The following is a 19,145-nucleotide window of genomic DNA, read 5'->3' on the forward strand; positions in this document are numbered from 1 at the left end:
GCAGAGAAGACTGGACAGTCAGAGAGCAGGTATTGTGAACAACAGGATTCCAGTCATGGGTGTCTGTTGCAGGATTGTGTCTGGCGTGTTCCTGAGGCACCAGGTCTCAGGTAGCTAGAATAGGGGGAGACAGAGAGCAAAAGGGGCCACTGGGGGATCGGCTCAAGAAGCCGCACTGGCAGATGAGATCTTGATTACTACTTTTTGATGTGCTTGTGGTATATTTGGAGGCCAGAGGACGACCTCAGATGTCATCCTTAGGATGTCACCCACCTCCTTGGAGACAGAATGCTTAATCACGGATCATAAGATGGATTTTTTTGGTTATTCTGTAACTCTTATGTCATCTTATTACAAAAATTGGTTTTGTGGGGGTTTTTTTTTTGTTGTTGTTGTTGTTTTCTGAGACAGGGTTTCTCTGTAGCTTTGGAGCCTGTCCTGGAACTAGCTCTTGTAGACCAGGCTGGCCTCAAACTCACAGAGATCCGCCTGCCTCTGCCTCCCCAGTGCTGGGATTAAAGGCTTGCACCGCCACCACCTGGCCCAAAAATTGGTTCTTATACATAGACAAATGGACTTAAGATTCACATACTTACTTTACTTTTAGCTTGACCTTGTAGTAAGTCTTCACATCACTGATTTAGGCTGCTGCATAAAGAGGTCATCGCCCCTTTGCCTGGGTGCTTTAAGAGCCTAATTCATCAGTGACCATCTCTAATCTTCCCTTTAGGGGAAGCACCCGGGCTTGCGCCTAGTTTTAATAATACTGCCTCCTGTTTTGTCATTTTGGGTTCACACCTTCCTCTGTAGAGCCCACCACTGAAGACAGATTTTGGTGGGCTTTAGGAAACTGTTTCCATTTTAGGTTCTGTGTACTTCCTAGCTTGTAAAATGTAATGGCCTGCAAACCCTGCAGCAGCAATGGTCAGTCCTCCGCCTACCGCTGTACTGGGCGTGACTGTTCCATGACCCAGCACCAAGTGCTCATTGCAGCCCCAGCTCAGTGTCCCTGCATGTCAGTGACACATCCAATCCTTTGAGAGTCTTAAGGTTTAGCATATATGTTAGATTTCAAACCTTTTTTGAGTGTACTTCTGTAATGGTATGAGATATGGCCCACTTCACTCTGCTTATTCCTGCACCATTGGTTAGTCTTTGAATATTTGACCGATCGCCCTTTAAGTGCATGATTCTAATCTGTTTGCTGACATTTTAAGAATTCCTGCATCTATCTTAATGAATAATATTAATCTAGGGGCTGGATAGATGGCTCACAACTGCCTGTGATCTGACAACCTCTTCTGACCTCAGAAGGTACCCGCACAGATACATACATATAAATAAAAAATTTTAAAAAATAGTAATCTGCAGTTTACCTTTTTTTAGTGTGTCAGGATAATCATCCGTCCGTCTATCTATCCCTCTGTTCGTGTCTTCGTCCCTGTCCTCGTCCCCAAGCTCCCCTCTCTCATAAGTCTCATAGCCCAAGTTGACCTTGAACTCAGAATGTTGCTGAACCCTGAATTTCTGACATTCCTCTTGTCTTTGTTCACGGAAATAAATGGCTGGGTAAGTATTCTGCACTGATTGGTTTCTTTTGAGACAGACTCTCATCTTGTGTGGCATAGACTTAGCTTGAACTACAGTGCTGCTCCCGTCTGCACTCGGGCCTGGTTTATATTTGTTCTTGTGATTTCCTGACTTGATTTGAGGTTACCGGGTTCAAAGCTTCTTTTTCTAAATTCACAGCAAAGAAAGACTTGTTTATGGCAACTCCTAATAGCCTCTCACATTCTTCACTGGAGTATTTGTGTACTGGTTAGTCTTTTTGGTCGGCTGTAGAGGATACAGTCTCCCTCAGCGTAGTCTGTCAGGTGATCGTTTAGCGCAGACTCAGCACGGAGCTCCGTTTCTCCTCCCGTCTGTTTCTGCCATCTCACAGCTGTGGAGCATTGTTGTAAAGAGGTTACAAATGTGTTCCTTATTTACTCTTGAAAATCTGTTTGGGTTTTGAGACAGGGTCTCAATGTGGCCCTAACTAGTCTTGAGCTCACAGAGATCTCCCTTGTCTCTGTCTCAGAAGAAACTGCAGTTCCATTGAAGAGACTTTTGTTTGGACAGTGCTTTTTCTTCAGGACATTAGCTGATAGGTGTGTCTCCATGGGCAAGTTTCAGAAATGCCTCAATAGGTTTGGGTTCTTAAATCCGTGCTCCTCAACCTTCCTAATGCTGTGACCCCCTTAATACAGTTCCTCATGTTGTGGTAACCCCAGCCATAAAATTAATTTTCTTGCTACTTTATAACTGTAATTTTATTACTGTCATGAATCATAATGTAAATATTTTCTGATGGGGGTAGGCGACCCCTGTGAAAGCTTCATTCAACCTGCAAAATCATGACCCACAGATTGAGAGTAGCTAGGCATGGTGGTTCACACTTAATCCCAGCCCTTGGAGGCAGAGGCGGGCCAATCTTAGAATTTGAGGCCAGCCTGGTCTACTGAATGAGTTCTAGGACAGCCAGGACTACACAGAGAAACCCTGCTTCTAAAAAGCCCAATAAATATACAAAGTAACATTTTTATTAGTTTCTCTTTTTCCCTCTAGGTTCCATGTCATTTCTTATTTTTTTGATAGGATGTCCTCTCTACTTACTTGCTTCACTTACGAATGGATGCCAAAGATTTCAGTATTCATTACATAATTCAGTAGTATGTAGTTTGGTTCTGCCCTGTCAAATATGAGTATTTATTAAAAGATATGCTAATAATTAAAAATTCTCAAAAGAAGACATGTGTTTCTGTTTTAGGTCATTTAAGCTGTTAAAATGGGTGAAAGAATGATTCTTTTTTTTTAAATTTAACTTTATGTGTATGGGCAAGAAGATGTCCAATCCCAGGGAACTGGAGTTACAGACAGTTGTGAGCTGCCATGTGGGTGCTGGGAATTGAACCTGGCTCCCCTGAAAGAACAGCCAATGCTCTTAACCATCTCTCCAGCCCCATGAAGAATTGAGTTATTTTTGACCCTTTCCCGGCAGTGGACAGAATACTTACCACTAAGAAAGGCAAAACCCTGGAATGCCTCACAACTCTGGTTCTCACTGTTTTGTTTTCTGCTCTGGTCCTGTGATAGTGGCTTCCTTTTTTAGATCGTGTGTATGTGTGTGTGTTTGCATGCATGTTATATGTGTACGTCATGTGTGTGCCTGGTGCCAGTATAGGCCAGAAGAAGGCACTGTATTTTGCCAGGGATTGGTTGTGGGCGACCGTGAACTGCTTTTGCTCGTAGCCTCTCTAGCCCAGTTTTGTCTTTTGAGAACAGAGTGTACAAGTGATGTCAAATCTATTTTAGGGTCCTCTTGCTGGAAAGCAGAGTATGTTAATTCTGAACCTGGGTTTCCCCCGTATTCTCATGAACGTTTCTAGTTGCTGACGTCTTTCACTTGGCCTTTGTCTGTTTGTCTGTACACATCCTTTGAGTGTGTTCGTTGGAGAGTGTACTGTTCTTTGCTGTAACCCTTTGTTGTGGTAGAGATTTCTTGAAGCTGGCTTATGGGTAGGTTTGTTGTCTACTTGTGCCAAACAGTATTTCTCTACAGAGGTGTCACGTGGCATAGTGTGCTCTGCCTCCTGGCTCTGTGTTTGGGGACTCGGGATGCCCGGGAGACGTGTATAGAACAGTAACTGCATGCGACTAGGCTGTCATGATTTAATGTACCATCGTATTGTTAAATTTTGGGTATAAATTTTGGGTATATTTTCCAGGATTTGGATAACTTGCTGTTTTCAATCTTCATTTCTATTTTCACATAAGAGAGGTTCATTTCCCTTGTGGGTCCCTGAGTTCAAGCTGTTTCTGTCAGCGTGTGGACTGAATCCACCCGGGGATCTTGGGGCCCAGCAGTCTCCCCAGCACAGTGCTTCTCTGTGTTGGAGACGAGCAGAGCCGCGGATATGCACGGCACCTGAGGACCTGTGTGTGGAACGTCTCGGGCACTGTTTGTTCTGACAGAATCATCATGGGGGTTCTGTTTCATTGAAAATGAGTCTGTTTTTCTTCCCCAGTCTAATCAAGTCAGGGAAGTGTCTCTGTTACTCCCAGAGAGAATCCAGGCGAACTGTAAAGACTAAGCTGTTTGCTGATGTTCATTGATGTGTGTGAGCTTATCTTCCCTTTTTAAACTTCTTTTTCTCCCCGAGATAAGGTTTCTGTGTCCCGGAACTCTCTCTAGACCAGGCTGGCCTTGAACTTAGGGGTCCTTCTGCTTCTGCCCCCAAGTCCTGGGATTAAAGATGTGCGTCACCACCTGGTATCACATCAATTTTTGATGGAAAGTTATTACTCCTCCCTCAATCTGAAAAGTGTTCTAGAAAACAGATCCCACAACTGCAAAACTGCTACTATACATTCCAGTTAAGTAGCTTTAGGTTGAGGACAAAGACATTGAAAAGCTTCCCCTAAATGCTGAGGACTTCCGTCTGTGATTGCACTGCTATGTGGGTTCTTCATATGCTCTCACTGGCTGGGAGTGAAGCAGTGCTCCCTGAGCACAGTGTTTAGAGCTGGCGAGAGGTGTTCATGGAGCAGCCACGTTGCATGGTGGAAGTGGAGCAGCAGTGCTGTGGAATCTGCCTCCAGCTCTGCAAGCATCCAGTCTCTGGCAGCGCCTTTGTGTGTGCGACTGGTCGTTTGTGCCCCACAGAGTCTGTTGAACATCTTTTCTCAGACTTTGAAAAAGAGAATCGGAACTTCCCCACATGGTCTAAAATAGGGAAGCAGGAACGAAGAGTGCCTATTGTCCCAGTAAGAACAGCATCTGTTTGGAAATGATTGCAAATTGTTTCATGGAATTGTAGAAAGGAAAAAGCTAACAAGAGCATTGTTTTGAATTTTATATGATTGAAAACCAGAAATTTAAATTTTCATTTTAAATGAAATTAATTTTATATAATTGAAAACCAGATTTCATTTTTAAAACTAATTATTTCTTTAACAAATTGAGTTTGATTGGGGTCTCAGACGTCTGTATTCTGCTTAAAGTGTTGTCATCTGTTGAACAGGGACCTGGCTCGAGGATGAGCGTGTTTGTCCCCAGCCCTGTCTCTGAGCAAATGTTTTCTGTGTCTTTCAGTCCTTCGGTGCCGCACTCAACAGCCAAAACACCGCATGCAGTGTTAGCCCCGGTGGCCACCAGCCAAGCTAAGCAGGTATCTGACTCATGTGTCCCTTAGCAGTCATGCGCACTGTCTCTGTAGCTGAAAATCATTTTATGGCTTGACTTCATTTCAGTGAATGTGAATCTCAGAAAGGCTGTTACTTCTTTTCCATAAAATTCATGCCAGCCTTGACATGGTTAACGAGAATAATAAGTCAAGACCTGTTACTGTCTTCATGGACCACTGACTATCTGCTCTCGTCACCATAGACCCTGTGCTCATGAAATGCTTTCAGATGAGGTGTTGTAGTTCGCAGGGTTTTTTGCTTTGTGTTTAGTTTAGTTTTGTTTGTTTGTTTGACAATATCTTCATGCAACTGACTTGTACAACAGAGGTTTAGATAAATCCTTTTTGAGGCAGCTCAGGTCAGGTGACTTAGTGGGGCTCACCCAGTCAGTAGCTGCCAGTTCTCTGCTGTTGACTTCTCCCACTGCACCGTTGAGCATCAGTACTGGGTGTGGGTTGTCTTGGCCTGCAGCTCTGGTTTCTCTCACATCTGCCTTGGAGACAGCAGCTTTAGATTGCTCTTGAAACCAGAGTTTTAGACTGTGTCTACATAGCTCCCCATAGTTCCCAGAACCACCCTGTTCCTCCCTTTGCCTCTGTTCTTCTGGAGGGTGTGTAGTTAAGTCACACACTGTGACAGGTGAGGACGGAAGTGCTGCCTTCCTGCTCGCTCTGTTGGAGTTCACTAATTGCAAGGACTGTCCCTGCTTTGCCCACTCACTCCTCTACCAAGTATCCAGGTGCCGCTTTTGTGCCAGCCACTGTCCTAGGCGCTGAGAAGCCATCTTTGTACCACACAGGCGTCTCCAGTATGACGTCAGAGGTTAAAACATTGGGTTTTTTCCTTTCCCTTTTTGTGGGTAATTAAGCTGAACTCAAGTTTTGTGCTTGCTTAGTTTATGGTTTGCGGTTCCATTTTACATGTCCATTTAATGATGGTTAACAGTTTAACGTGAACATTTTTCTTGTGTTCTGTGCAGGGGTCTCTGATAAATTCCTTCAAGCCATCAGGACCCACAGCAGCATCCGGTCAGTTGTCCACTGGTGAAAAAGCAACAGGTGAGTCTGCAAGTGTGTTGATGAGAATGAAGCTGAAAGATGCTCCTGATAGTTCTCTGTGCAGACCACAGAGCCAGCAGCAGGCACACAAGATGCCGTGTTCCGAAGGCCTCGGCTTTGAGGAATTGCAATGCTGTTGATAAGCCCTTTAAGAATTTCTGAAATTTGGAGTTGAATTTGAAAGACTTTAGACTCAACATAGAGAAAACTTTTTATTTTTTTTTCTTTTTTCTTTTTGGCTTTTCAATACAGGGTTTCTCTGTAGCTTTGGATCCTGTCCTGGAACTAGCTCTTGTAGACCAGACTGGCCTCAAACTCACAGAGATCTGCCTGCCACTGCCTCCTGAGTGCTGGGATTAAAGGTGTGCGTCACCTCTGCCCAGCTTTGATGTTCTTTTTCTAAAAGAAGCAATAGCAATGTCTTCGTGCCTCGCTGCATGGTCATTGTTAGAAGCATATTAGACAGTTGATCACTGTTCCCTCTTCTTAAAGGGAAAAGATTCTCATGCCTTGTAGCAACCTTACAGATTATAAATTACTCTTCCTTTCCTGTCCTGTCCTGTCCTGTCTCTTACCTTGCCCTCCCTCTCATTTCCTTTCTTATCCACTAGGGGGTCTCATATAGCTCAGGTATGACAAAGTTCTGTAGCCTAGATGATCTTACCTCTGGTTCCCCAGTGCTAAGATTCTCTGCGTGTGCCACCGTGCCTGGTTTTATACAGTGCAGGGCTTTCTGCATGCTTGGGAAGCGCTCTTCCAACTGAGCTACATTCCCAGCCCCCTTGCAATGACTATTCAAAAGCTATTAAGATATATAAAATAAAACAGATTTATTACGGTGTAAGATCTCATTAGGTAAGTTAATAATACAAGGTTTTGTAGCTTCACAGACTTGGCAATTAACTTAAGCATAAGTGTTTGTAATTAAGTTAGTTTTTACAGAAGCTGGAAGTATTTTTACCTTAGTATACATTGTCTAAGTGCCAAGACTCGCACGGCTCCAGGGAACAGCCTGACTAGGCTGACAAGGGAATGAGAAAAGACAAACACACAAAACACACAGGCTCACAGAAAAGCAGGGATTAGGTGGACTACTCACAGCAGCCTGGAAACTCAGCATGCTTATTCTGTGTAGTTGAATATGGAGGCAGGGTTATCACGTATAGATAAATAGGGAAGTAGGGTTTTAGACATACAGCTAAATAAGGAGGCACGTTTGGCTAATGTTGGTAGGAGCGGTGTCAGTAGGGAACAGTTTTCAGGCTGTGAATAGGGGTGCTGGAAAAGGCTTCAGTGGCCATTTTCTGCACACACTGTCAACATTCACACTCAGACCAGGAAAGAAAGCTTTGCTCTTTCCTTCAGAAAGAGTTGAGCCATTGGCCAGGGCCCTGCCAAGCATTATACATTCCCTCGGGACGTCATTGGCTCTCCAGTCACTGGATCTTTCTCCGTGTCTGCTGTTGATCTCCTGTTGCCACCTCGTGGGCACCCCAGCTTCCATTTGATCAGCCTGCTGACCTGGTTCTGCATCTCGCCCGCCACTCTGTGTCCTCGCTTAGCAGTTCTGTTAGAGACTGAACATCCCATGGCAGCTGTTCTCAGAATGGCCACCAGTCACTTCTTTCTCTGTCGTCCAGAGCCTTCTGATCTGACACTCAGAGTGTCCCTCACACAAGCAAGCCACTGTGACATAGACCAACACAAGTTTAATGGGTTCAGCAAAGACTTGCTTCGTTTAGAATTCAAACAAATGTGTTTCTTTCTGGTTAATATTTCTGAAAAAGTTTCAGAAGAGCGTTTATCTTAGTTCTCTAAGTGACTTTGTTGCAGTTAAAATTAAGACTCAAGGAGACAAAGGCCTCTAAAGCAGCGTCTCGGGCAGCAGTGTGGCTGGCATGGCATGGCAGCAGTGTGCACAGCCGCTTGCTCTCCTCTGCTGTCTTCACCTGCAGGGTGGTTAGGCTTAGAGAAGAACTTTTCTCTTTTAGGCTGAAACCCTGCGTGCCCACATTGCATTTCAGTATTGGGTCAAGCTTAACATGGTGCTGATGGCCACTTTCCTTAGTGTCTACATTTCTATTTTCTAGAGTAATTATATGTAGCAAGTGTCCGTTACCTCTGTAGCTAAGAAAAAAGAAAGTTGGTATTTGCTGAATTAAAAAAAAAAAGCAACCATTCTTTTATAAAAAGGGCAGGAAATGGGTAACTATATCATCCTGCTTCTCTTCGGATTTTCTCCCTGCAGTGTAATTTAAGTTCAGGTAGTTATAAAACTAGATTATGTGAAAGTCAGTTGGTCTAGAGGAATGCATCCTTGATTTAGGCTGCACAGAGATTGTTTTATTCTCTTTTCTGGGAAGGAGAGTGTGGCATGCCTTGATTTGACATCAGCATTGACAGAGCCAAAGAACAAGACTGAGCGACCTCCAGCACAAGGCAGGCTCTGGGCTCAGACACACGGTCTGAGCTGTAGGGATTACAGACTAGAACAGCACTCTGGGTGACTTGCAGAATGTCCTTATTTTCTCCATTTCAGGTCCAGGGACAGCCAAGACAGAATCAGCGGTGACCTCAACTCCATCTGCTGTGGGGCAGCTCAGCAAGCCTTTCTCCTTTGCTCCATCAGGGTCAGTGTGAACTTAAGTTCTGTTCTCAGTCATTATCAACCACATCCACACGAACCCTGAGCTCTCATATCTGTGCCAGTGAATCTACTGACAATGGCAGTGTTGAACCTTGTAATGTGAATCTATTTTCCCTTTTCGGTTCAGGGTTATTATCATATTTACTCTTTTTTAAGCCTAAACCTCATTTTTTTTTCTGTCAGAGAACGTTTGTTCACTTCTGTAGGTCGACCAGTATATCTGGTGTTTGTATTGACCCTGCTGAGTGGGAGTCAGCATGGCTGTGGGATGGATGGTGTAACTGCACTGAGAATGCGGTGAAAGACAGTAACCATTCCCAAATTCTGATCTTTGAGTAGGGAATAGGGGGCTCAACAGAGAGACTTGTGTACCTCAGGCTGACCCAAATTTGCTGTGTGGCTCCTGAACCTCCTGCCCCGACCCACTGTGTTCAGTAAGGGGCATCTGGTTTCAGGAAACAGTGGCATGGTGTAGATTTGTGAGTCAGGTTGATGAAACAAAACAGACTTTTTAAATTTTATTCTTTATTCGCTGTGGACTGACAGTGCCCATTTTCTGGGTACCATCGTAAAAGCCAGGCAAGTTGCTGAAGCTGGCACTTCCTGGTTTTGCTGGAGTCAGACAGTGACTGCCATCCAAACCTAGCAGCAGATTTGTTACCACTGAAGGGCTGTGTATTCGTTTCTTTTAGAGAAGCTCCTAATGCTTTCACTGTCTGCTCCTGTACCTGATCCCACTACTTCACTCCTTTCCTCTGAGCCGCGTGTTCCTGAGCATCCTCCAGCGCAGCGGGAGAAAGGGGCACTAAAATCAATTGGAAGTTGTATAATACATTTATACCTTCCAGGGATAATTGGAGCAGATTTTAAAGAGTAGGTCAGGGCCAGGATTACTGTATCCTTTACAGTAATAAGTAATAAATAATAATTAGTCTTCATGTCTTTGAAATGACAGTACACTTCCAATTTGTAAAGAAAGCTGGGGGGTAAGAAAAAAGAGCTGGAAAGGTTTGGGTCAGGGAGCCAATGCCTATTTGATTTTTTTTTTTCTTGGCTTAGGTTGAGGCAAACTAATTTGAAAGAAAAAAAAGTTTTTGTTTTTTAATATAAAAAATGTGCAGCATATCCTTAGAAGGTCTTTGTCGATTTGAGGATGGGAACGACAGATGAGAAAACCTGAATCTTGGCATTATTTACTGTATTTGATAGGCTTTGTTTTGGAGTTACTCAATTGAAAATGTGTGCTCTTGCTGCAGTTTGCAGTCTGTTGCTTTACACCCGTGCTGCACTCTGCACAGCAGGTCTCCTGAGGTGCCCAGAGGCTGTCCTGTCCTCCCTTCTGCTACCCTGCCAGACTCCTTCCACTCACTGGGCAGGCGTCTGCTCCAGTGTCTTCCGTGCTCATTCTTAGTCTGCTTTCACTGCTGCAACTGTACTTGTCTTACAATCAGCCTCTGCCCAGCCAGAGCCTTCCTGCTGCTCCTCTGCCTGGATGTGCTGAAGTGGCTCTACTGCCTCTGAGATACGTATTTGAACTCTGCTGTTGCTTATCACTGGGTGCGAATTCTTCAAAGGCAGATTGTGTGAATGAATTATAAGGAGGACTGTTACAAGCTGATGTGTCTTAAGTTTGTTCCTTTCTGACTTCTCTTTCTCCACCCATCAGGACTGCCTTCACTTTCGGGACAATCACACCAACTCCATCTTGTGGTCTCACTGCCGCACCAGGTACAGTCCCCGTGTTGCACGGTGTGCTTTCGTGTTTCCTTTAGGAGTGGTCGTATATGCGTGTGTATTGACATTGTGACTCCCTGGGCTCGTTCACAGTTTCTGCAGTCAGCTTGACAATGATGATATACATTAGAGGCATGTCAACGGGCTAGGAGTAGCTCAGCACACAGATGGCACTGGCTTTAATTTGTAGAAGTTGAGCAGCAGCAGAGTCTTCGATCTTGAGCCTGGTGTGGTGCTGGTGAGAGGGCCGAGCACGTGGTGGAAGGAGAGAGCTGATTCCTGGCTGCTGTCCTGCCTGTCACACACGCATACACAGAAAATAAAATGTTAATGTACATGGTTTGGGGGGAGGGTTGTTGCTGTTTTTTTGGTTGGTTGGTTTTGTTTGTTTTGTTTTTATGGTTTTTGTTTTGTTTTGTTTTTTGTTTTCACACAGAGTTTCTCTGTGTAACCTGGCTGTCCTGGAACTCACTTTGTAGACCAAGCTGGCCTCAAACTGAGAGATCCTCCTGCCTTTACCTCCAAGTGCTGGTAACATAATATTTTTAAAAATAACCTGTTATGAGGAAAATCAATCTGTTTGCATAATTATGAGCAGGGAAAGACTTGCTTCTCAAAGTCATTTGCTGTAACATCTAATATTATATTAACATTTGAATTTGGGCCCAAGATAAGGTAGACACGGTACTATGAAAGAAAAGACCAAACCTTGTCCTAGTCTGTGTGTGCTAGGAATCTGTAACCTCAAGTTGTATTCTAGACCCACCCAAAAAAGAACATTTTTGTCAAGATCCTCCAAGCTCTGTCTGAGTAGTTAAATATATTTTATTTCATTTAAAAGGAAGCCTTTACTATGAAGCGAAGTGTTTTTATTAGGAAGTGTGAAATATCAACTGCTTGATGGAGTTTAGCATTACACGTGAACCTCCATGGCAGGCAACCTGCATTGGGTCATATTTCCATTGCAGAGTTTTGTCTTCAGCTAGTTTTCGTCTAATCCAGTGTCTTCTGTCACCTTTGTGGGTCTGGCGACACAGGCTTATAATCACAGCGACTTGGGAATATGAGGTAGGAGAATCACAAGTTAAAGTGAGTCTCGGCTACAAAGGTAGTTGAGGCCAGCCTAGGCAATGTAGCACTGGACTGTCTCTAAGTTAGTAAAAAAAAGAGGCCTGGGAGGTGGAGCGCAGCGCTGTAGCGCATGCCCGGCATAGACGAGAGGGTGCCCTCAGTCCTGCGCCGTGCTTTCATAGTCTGCCTACGGATTCAGGGTTCTTCTGGGCTTTGCATGGGATAAATAGTCAATCGTCTTTAGTTTTTCACTCAACCACACACCTCCCCTGCTATTGTGTTAGGAATAGAACCTAATACTTTGTATTTAACAACTTTTTAAAAAAAATTTATTATGAAACATGGTGTCACTGTTGCTTAGTCTGGTCTCATACTCCTGGAAACAAATGATCTTTCCTACCTTACCCTCCTCTGAGTACCTGGAACCATATACCACTGTGCCCAGCTAACAGATTGCCCTGTGCTTTCTGTGTGGCACTCAAGCACTGGAGTTTCCTAGTCAGAAGGATCTCTCTTAATATCCAGATGGGGCTAGGGCATTGAAGGTATAGCAAACATAATTCTGGTCTGGGTATGGATCTAACATTTTCAACCTTTGCCTGCTTTGATGTAGTTCACCTTTTCCCACCCCGCCCCGTGTGTTCATGTGTGTGAAGCAAGCGTGCATGTGCAGAGGTCAGAGGATGACCTGAGGTCTCAGTTCTGCCTTCCACCTTGTTTGCTGTTCCATATGACCTGCCAGCTAACCCATGTTCCACGGATTAGCCTGTTTCCAATTTCCCTCTTGCTTTAGGGGACCCTGGGTGAATGCTATCTTTATGGCTTTATGTGGGTATTGGGAATTCTGGCTTGGGTCCTCACACTGTGACTCAAGTTTTGCCCACCCAGCCTTCTCCCCAGTCCTGCCTACTCTCACTTGCCAGAGTAAAAATCAGCTCAGAAGTATGAAAGCTTGGAGAACAAAGCCGTTGTCCAGATCATAGGAAATGAAAGTATGGACAAGATGTGATTGCGACCCTGTATCAACTCTGAATCAGTACGGTGGTAGATAACAATATAAAAGCCATAAACAACGTCACTGGTAGTAAAATGCCTAACTCAGCAAAACCCCAGTATAAAATGTAATTGTAGTAAAAATTATCATTCTTTGTTCTTAAACAGTGACGAGCTTCCAGTTCGGGTCCCATTGACCTGTCATGATTATCCATAGATTAGCTAATGTGCTGGGTGGGAGGGAAGCCATTACCCAACACACTTTTGAGAATACATAGATAGCTGCTTTTCTGCTTCTCTGGGGATAATTTGTTCATTTTGTATATCCAGGTACCATATGTTTGTTGGGATTTAGTGGTCAGAAAAGACTCTTGATTCCCTCCCACCTAGAGCTGTCTCAGTCAGGGCTAATGCTCCTATAGAGAGAGAGAGTAGTCCTTCCGTGCTTTCCAGGGAACTCTGCCATTAGAGCCGGCTGTCCTGACTGGAAGAGAGGAGAGAGATTGCCATAGTAGTGCAATCAGTGGAAATCTGATAAATCACATTTTGCTAAATCCAACCCTTTTCCTGGTTTCTTTTTCTTTCTAGGGGCAGCACCCCCAACTAAAGAGTCAAACCAGCTTGAGGCATTCTCATTTGGCGGGGGAAGCAAACCTTTCTGTGAGACCATTCCTGGAAGCTCACCTGCTCCTGCAGGAGGGACACCATCACCTAGCACCTCTGTGACGGCTGCCTCCCTGGGCGATTCTGCTCCGCCCAGCAGCAGACCTGCAGCTCCTGCTGGAATTACTGTGTCCACTGCCCCTAGCAAATTGGAAACTCCAGCGTCCAAGCTGGGAGAGCTCCTGTTCCCCAGCTCCCTAGCTGGAGAGACGCTAGGGAGCTTTTCAGGACTGCGTGTTGGCCAAGCTGAGGACTCAGCAAAGCCAGTCAGTAAGGCCTCATCCGCGGGCCTAGCTGGAGTCCCGCCAGCCAAGCCCTCGGTGTTTAGCTTTCCCAGCACTTCAGTGTTAGGGAAGCCCATGGAGGCCACTGTGACGTCCTCTGTGACTCCTGCCCCCGCAGCACCAGCCTCGTCTCTGAGCGTGAGCACTAGCAGTTCCTCAGCAGCAGTCTTTGGTGGTCTGCCTCTCACCAGTGCCGGACCTTCGGGCTTCATCAGTTTTGGTGGGGCATCGCTAGCTGGTAACAAAGCCAGTTTCTCATTTGGAAACCAGCAGACTAGTAGTAGTCCAGTGCCATCAGCTGCCCCCACACTGACCTCAGTTGCCTCAGTTCCAGCATCTTTCCCCACCTTGTCATTCGGTGGCCTCCTAAGTTCAACATCAGCTTCTTCCCCGCCCGTGTCCTCTGGTAAGAGCCCAGAGGAGGCCATACCATCCGCTGTGACCGAGAAGTCAGGCCACAGTGAAGTCTCAGCATCAACACCCTCCCTTCTAGTACAGCCACAGTCAACCCAGCCTCCCCAGGCTTCTCTGCAAACACCTGACCCTGTCAAAAAAGAACCTGTTCTTGTGCAGACCACAGACAGCAGCTCCACCCCGCCAGCATCTGCTGCCAGTCTTGTGGCATCTACAGAGGCCACTCCAGTAGCCCCAGGGGGCCCTGACAGCAAGACAGAGGCTGTGTCTCCTGCTTCCACCTTGGCAGGGCCTGGGCAGGCTGCTGTGGTAGCAGCTGCTCTCACAGAGGCAGGCTCAGCAGTCATTGAAGCCTCGGGTACTCCTACCACGTCCAGCACAGCCTCCAGTAGTGCCCCAGCTTCTGCCACAGAGACAGCCGTCTTTGGGACTGCCACTTCTGGCTCTTCGGTCTTCACACAGCCAGCTGCTGCCAGTTCTAGCTCAGCATTCAGCCAGCTCTCCAGTAACACAGCCACTGCGCCCTCGGCCACCCCCGTGTTCGGGCAGGTGCCAGCCAGCAGCACAGCCACAGCCACACCCCAGGCCAGCAGCTCAGGATTTGGCAGCCCTGCGTTTGGTGCTTCAGCTCCTGCAGTCTTTGGACAGACAACGTTTGGGCAGGCCCCCGCCTTTGGGCAAGCGACAAGCAGCCCTGCGAGCGGCTTTTCTTTCAGCCAGCCTGGGTTCAGCTCTGTGCCTGTCTTTGGCCAGTCTGTGTCCTCTACTCCCACATCCACCAGTGCGAATGTCTTTGGAGCCGCCTCAAGTGCCAGCAGCCCTGGGTCCTTCTCATTCGGACAGGCTTCCACCAACACAGGAGGGACACTATTTGGCCAAAACAACCCTCCTGCTTTTGGTCAGAGCCCTAGCTTTGGGCAGGGAGTCTCTGTGTTTGGTGGCACCTCAGCCACAACCTCTACAGCAGCACCTTCAGGGTTTAGCTTTTGTCAAGCCTCAGGTAAGAACATCGCAGAACATTTTCACTTTGTTCTCTTCTGTGCTATTTAAAACAAGCCTTCACTATTTTTGTGATTAAAGTTGAGGGTCTGGGTGTTGAGAGAATGCCTATAATCCTAACTCTTAGAGGGCAGAAGGATCCAGAGTTCAAGGTTAGCCTTGGCTATATAGTACATCCAGAGTCATCCCAGGCTACGTGAAATCCTGCATCAGAAACACAAGAGCAAATAAAAAAATGTAAATGGAAGAAAGAACAAAGAAACAAAAACTGATATCCAAGTGAAGGAGAGCCCAGACTTGCTTTGTCCTGATTGGCTGTCCCTGTAGCACAGGGCTGCTCAGCTCTTGTTCCTCAGCAAGCTCTCCTTTGCTGGCCATAGACAATTGCGCAGGTTTAAAAAGTACATCTCTTTGTTTAAGGGCACAGCGAGTAATTAAAACTTGGAGGGCACTTTAGAGCCAGCCTTGCCATACTCAGGCAGCCTGACCTCACTGTAGAGGCGCTGGAGAGTAGGGAAGGACCTTCCGTGTAGGCCACTGTTCTGAGGGTAATTGTTTGGTTTTTTGGTTGTTTTTGGTTGTTTGAGACAGCCCTGTCTTGAAATTCACTCTGTAGACCGAGCTCACCTCAAACTTACAGAGATCTACCTGCCTCTGCCTTCTGAGTGCTGGAATTAAAGGCCTGCACCATCACTGCCCAGCTTTTGTGGGTAATTTTAATTTCTTTTGATGCCATCTTTCTTATGGGAAGTGGACATACTGCCATCTGTGTAGTGGTTAAACACACAGAGACACACATTTTACTGTTTCCGAAGAGAAAATTGGATGCTCCACTCTGCTGTATCCAGTCTTAGTGTCTGATTTCACTTCTAAAAGTAGCCAGTATGCGTCCTAATGTGGAGTCTGTTCCAAGTTTGGCTTTCTGGTGATCCTCTTATGAAAGGTAATTTTGAGGGCAGTGGTACATACCTTTAATCCTAGTATTCAGGAGGCAGAGGCAAGAGGATCTCTGAGTTTGGGGGGAGAAATTCTTTGCAATTAGACTTCAGGAGAAACAACAATGATTTCTTGATAGGCAAAACACAAATAATTTCAATTCATTTCTTTGGTGATAATTTATTTGAAATGACTTATAACTTGTTAAAAGGAAATTTTTCCTTCTTTCAATGAATATTAAATTCTTATTTAAAAAAAAAAACTCTAAAGACACAGTAGAAAGAAAAACACAGCTCTGAGGTCCCAGATGCCCTGAGTCTATGCAAAACAAGTGCCCCATCTGGGTGCTTAGTCCCAAGAATGGGCAGGGAGAAGGCCTAAAGAGAGCAACGTTTTAATGCTGCCTATGCTGAGCATCAAAGATAGGACTTAAAAGTCTGTGCAAGCCTCGGCACACCCACTCACCAAATTTGGACCCTCCAAAGGGTCTTGTTTAAACATAGAGTGCTGGATGGAAAGTCCCTGGAGCTGCCACCTCCAGGCCTGTTGGTAGGAATTGTTGTTGCCTGCGCTCCTCCTCTCCTTGTTACAGCCCCGCCTCGCTCGAGATAATCCGTGGACATCAGGGAGAATGATTTCCAGTGTTAGGCTAGTCACACCACGTCCTCAAAGAGACTGGTGCAGCTCAGATTGTTGTATCTGAGGGTACCCTCAAGGGTCTAGAACTGACCCCATATGAATACCGATTAACAACTGTGTTTACATAGACTTTTCTCCATTTCCTCAGTGGGAAAACAATTTCTAAAATAATCATTATATATTCATTCACATTTTCATGGGTGTGTGTATAATGCATTTTGATCAGAATCACGCACACCCATCCCGTTTTATCAGCTCCTGCTCCCTTCTTAATACACCCCTCTGCTTTCCTTTTTTTTTTTTTATTACTGACAAGTTTGATGGTTTGATTATTGTGCTTTCATGACATGGGGCAAGGACAGCTTGCCCATAGCCACCCTTCTAAAGAAAGATAACTCCCCTCTCAGTAGAGTAGGTCTTCCGTGTTCCCCCTCCTTCCTGGAGTTCTGGCAGGCAGGTAATCACTGCTGCTGCGAAGCCATGGGCAGAATAGCGTTAGCATGTCAGAGGACAGCATCACCCATTCCTCCCTGTCGCTCTGCTCTTCAATCCCTCACACTCCCTCGCTCTGTCCGCCTCCCACTGTGTGCTCAGGGAGAGCCCTTAGTCCAGTTCAGAGTCGAGCACTCAGCCGTCCTTAGTCTCAGCATAGTTATGATTTGCAGAGAGCTTCTCTGCCCAAGCCTGAGGGCAGCACAAACCTGTGGGTGTAAGTGCGGACATTTGAAGGGCAAACCTGTCACGTGGGCTGAGCAGAGCGTAGTGTAGCTCCCGCCTCCTGCCGCTCCCTTCTCGGCCTGGGCTTCTGACGGACTGTCCACAGTGCCAGAATGAGCACCCTCATGCCGAGTGGGCCTCAAATCCAAGAGAGAAGCTACTGGTTACTCCCATAACAGTCAGCCACTGCTGCAGAAGTAGGCACATCTTTTCTGGCCGGTCAGTATTGTCGCATGCAGGGAAAGAACACCACCGGAGCAGACCAGTGATGGCCTTAACCCCAGGAGCATCGTAAACATCTGAAGGCCCTGCGTGTTTTGTTTTGGGTTTGGGTTTCATTTTGATGTTAAAAAAGTTTTATCCAAATTAAACCTTTGGCTTTATGTCTTACAGGCTTTGGGTCTAGTAATACTGGTTCTGTGTTTGGTCAAGCAGCCAGTACTGGTGGATCAGTCTTTGGCCAGGTAAGTGTGTGTGGTGGTTCTGTTTGTATCAGGATCTGTCCAGTCTCCCTCAATGTAATAGATTCAATTCACTCTCATGGTCCAGGCTAGCAAACAACCACATAGAGTTCTCTCTCTCTCTTTTCTTTTCCCCATTCTTTCCAGACAGGACTTCTGTGTAGCCCCAGCTGTCCTGGAACTCACTCTGTACTATAGGCCAAGCTGGCCTTGAACTCAGATCTGCCTGCCTTTGCCTCCCAAATGATGGGATTAGAGGTTTGCACTACCACATCTGGCTCCACATCTAGTTCTTTTTTTTTTTTTTTTTTTTAAGATTTATTTATTTACTATGTATACAGTATTCTGCCTGCACATCTGCCTGCAGGCCAGAAGAGGGCACCAAATCTCATTACAGGTTGTGAGCCACCACGTGGGTGCTGGGAATAGAATTCAGGACCTTTGGGAGAGCAGATTCTTAACTATTGAACCATCTCTCCAGCCCCCACACTAGTTTTAAACTCAGTCGTTAGGTGCCTTTAGGGTTCAGGAGACCCCACTGCAGATGAAAGAGAATCACCAGTGTCTGTTAGGTCTGCTACCTGTTCTCTTAGGTCGGGGTTGACTAAAGCCAACTGTTGGCCTTGCTTTGTTTATAGTTATTAAGCCAAGGATGGTTTTCACTTCTTTATTCATTCATTTATTTTTATAGAGACGGAATCTAGGACCTCGCTCATGTTAGACAAGTACTCTCCCACTGAGCTACATCTCCATTCCCCTACCCCCCCCACCTTTTTAATTTAGTTTTTATTGTGAAATCAGGTCTAAGTTGCCCAACCTGCCATCCTTCTGCCTCAACTTACTAAGTAGCTAGAATTTGAGGCCTGTGCCACCAAATCTGGCATTTTGTTATCATGGTTGTTTTTGGTTGTTGAATGGTTGTTTAGGAAGAAGACTGTAGCAGAAACCACAGTGTATGATCCTGTGTGAGCTGTCTGTCTGCGCTCCTGAGCCTCTTGTTGGCCTGAGCTATGGCACTTGAGCCGTGCAGAGTTTGGGGTTCTTTTTTGAAATAATTCATATAATCAGGTTGACTACTCTGTAGTTTCTGTCCCCATTTAAAGGGACAGTGGGGCCTAGAGAGACTAAGTATACTGTTAGCCCCACAGCTGCTCCCACAGCAGCCTGCCCAGGGGCTTCAGACAGTGCAGGCAGTGCTGGGGATGGAGGGTGTCTTCTCATCCTCAGGAGCTTTGTGGACTATCTTTTCCCTTTGGAGATGCTCCACCCTCGTTAGTGGTCTGCTTAGAAGAGAGAAGTGCTC

At 45.8% G+C, this 19,145-nt stretch overlaps 1 protein-coding gene across 3 annotated transcripts in view; it reads left to right on the top strand.

Moving 5' to 3' along the window:
- Positions 1-19,145, top strand: part of Nup214 (nucleoporin 214) — a 78,158-nt gene that overhangs the window by 41,602 nt on the left and 17,411 nt on the right. For all 3 annotated transcript variants that reach the window (XM_075985788.1, XM_075985789.1, XM_075985790.1), the window contains exons 25-30: positions 5,135-5,210; positions 6,206-6,284; positions 8,824-8,914; positions 10,598-10,659; positions 13,318-15,090; positions 17,775-17,845. In XM_075985788.1, the coding sequence (XP_075841903.1) occupies positions 5,135-5,210; positions 6,206-6,284; positions 8,824-8,914; positions 10,598-10,659; positions 13,318-15,090; positions 17,775-17,845 (2,152 nt within the window). The remainder of the gene's footprint in view (positions 1-5,134; positions 5,211-6,205; positions 6,285-8,823; positions 8,915-10,597; positions 10,660-13,317; positions 15,091-17,774; positions 17,846-19,145) is intronic.

Source organism: Microtus pennsylvanicus, chromosome 9, assembly GCF_037038515.1.
Source record: "Microtus pennsylvanicus isolate mMicPen1 chromosome 9, mMicPen1.hap1, whole genome shotgun sequence".
In the NCBI taxonomy this organism is placed as follows: domain Eukaryota; kingdom Metazoa; phylum Chordata; class Mammalia; order Rodentia; family Cricetidae; genus Microtus; species Microtus pennsylvanicus.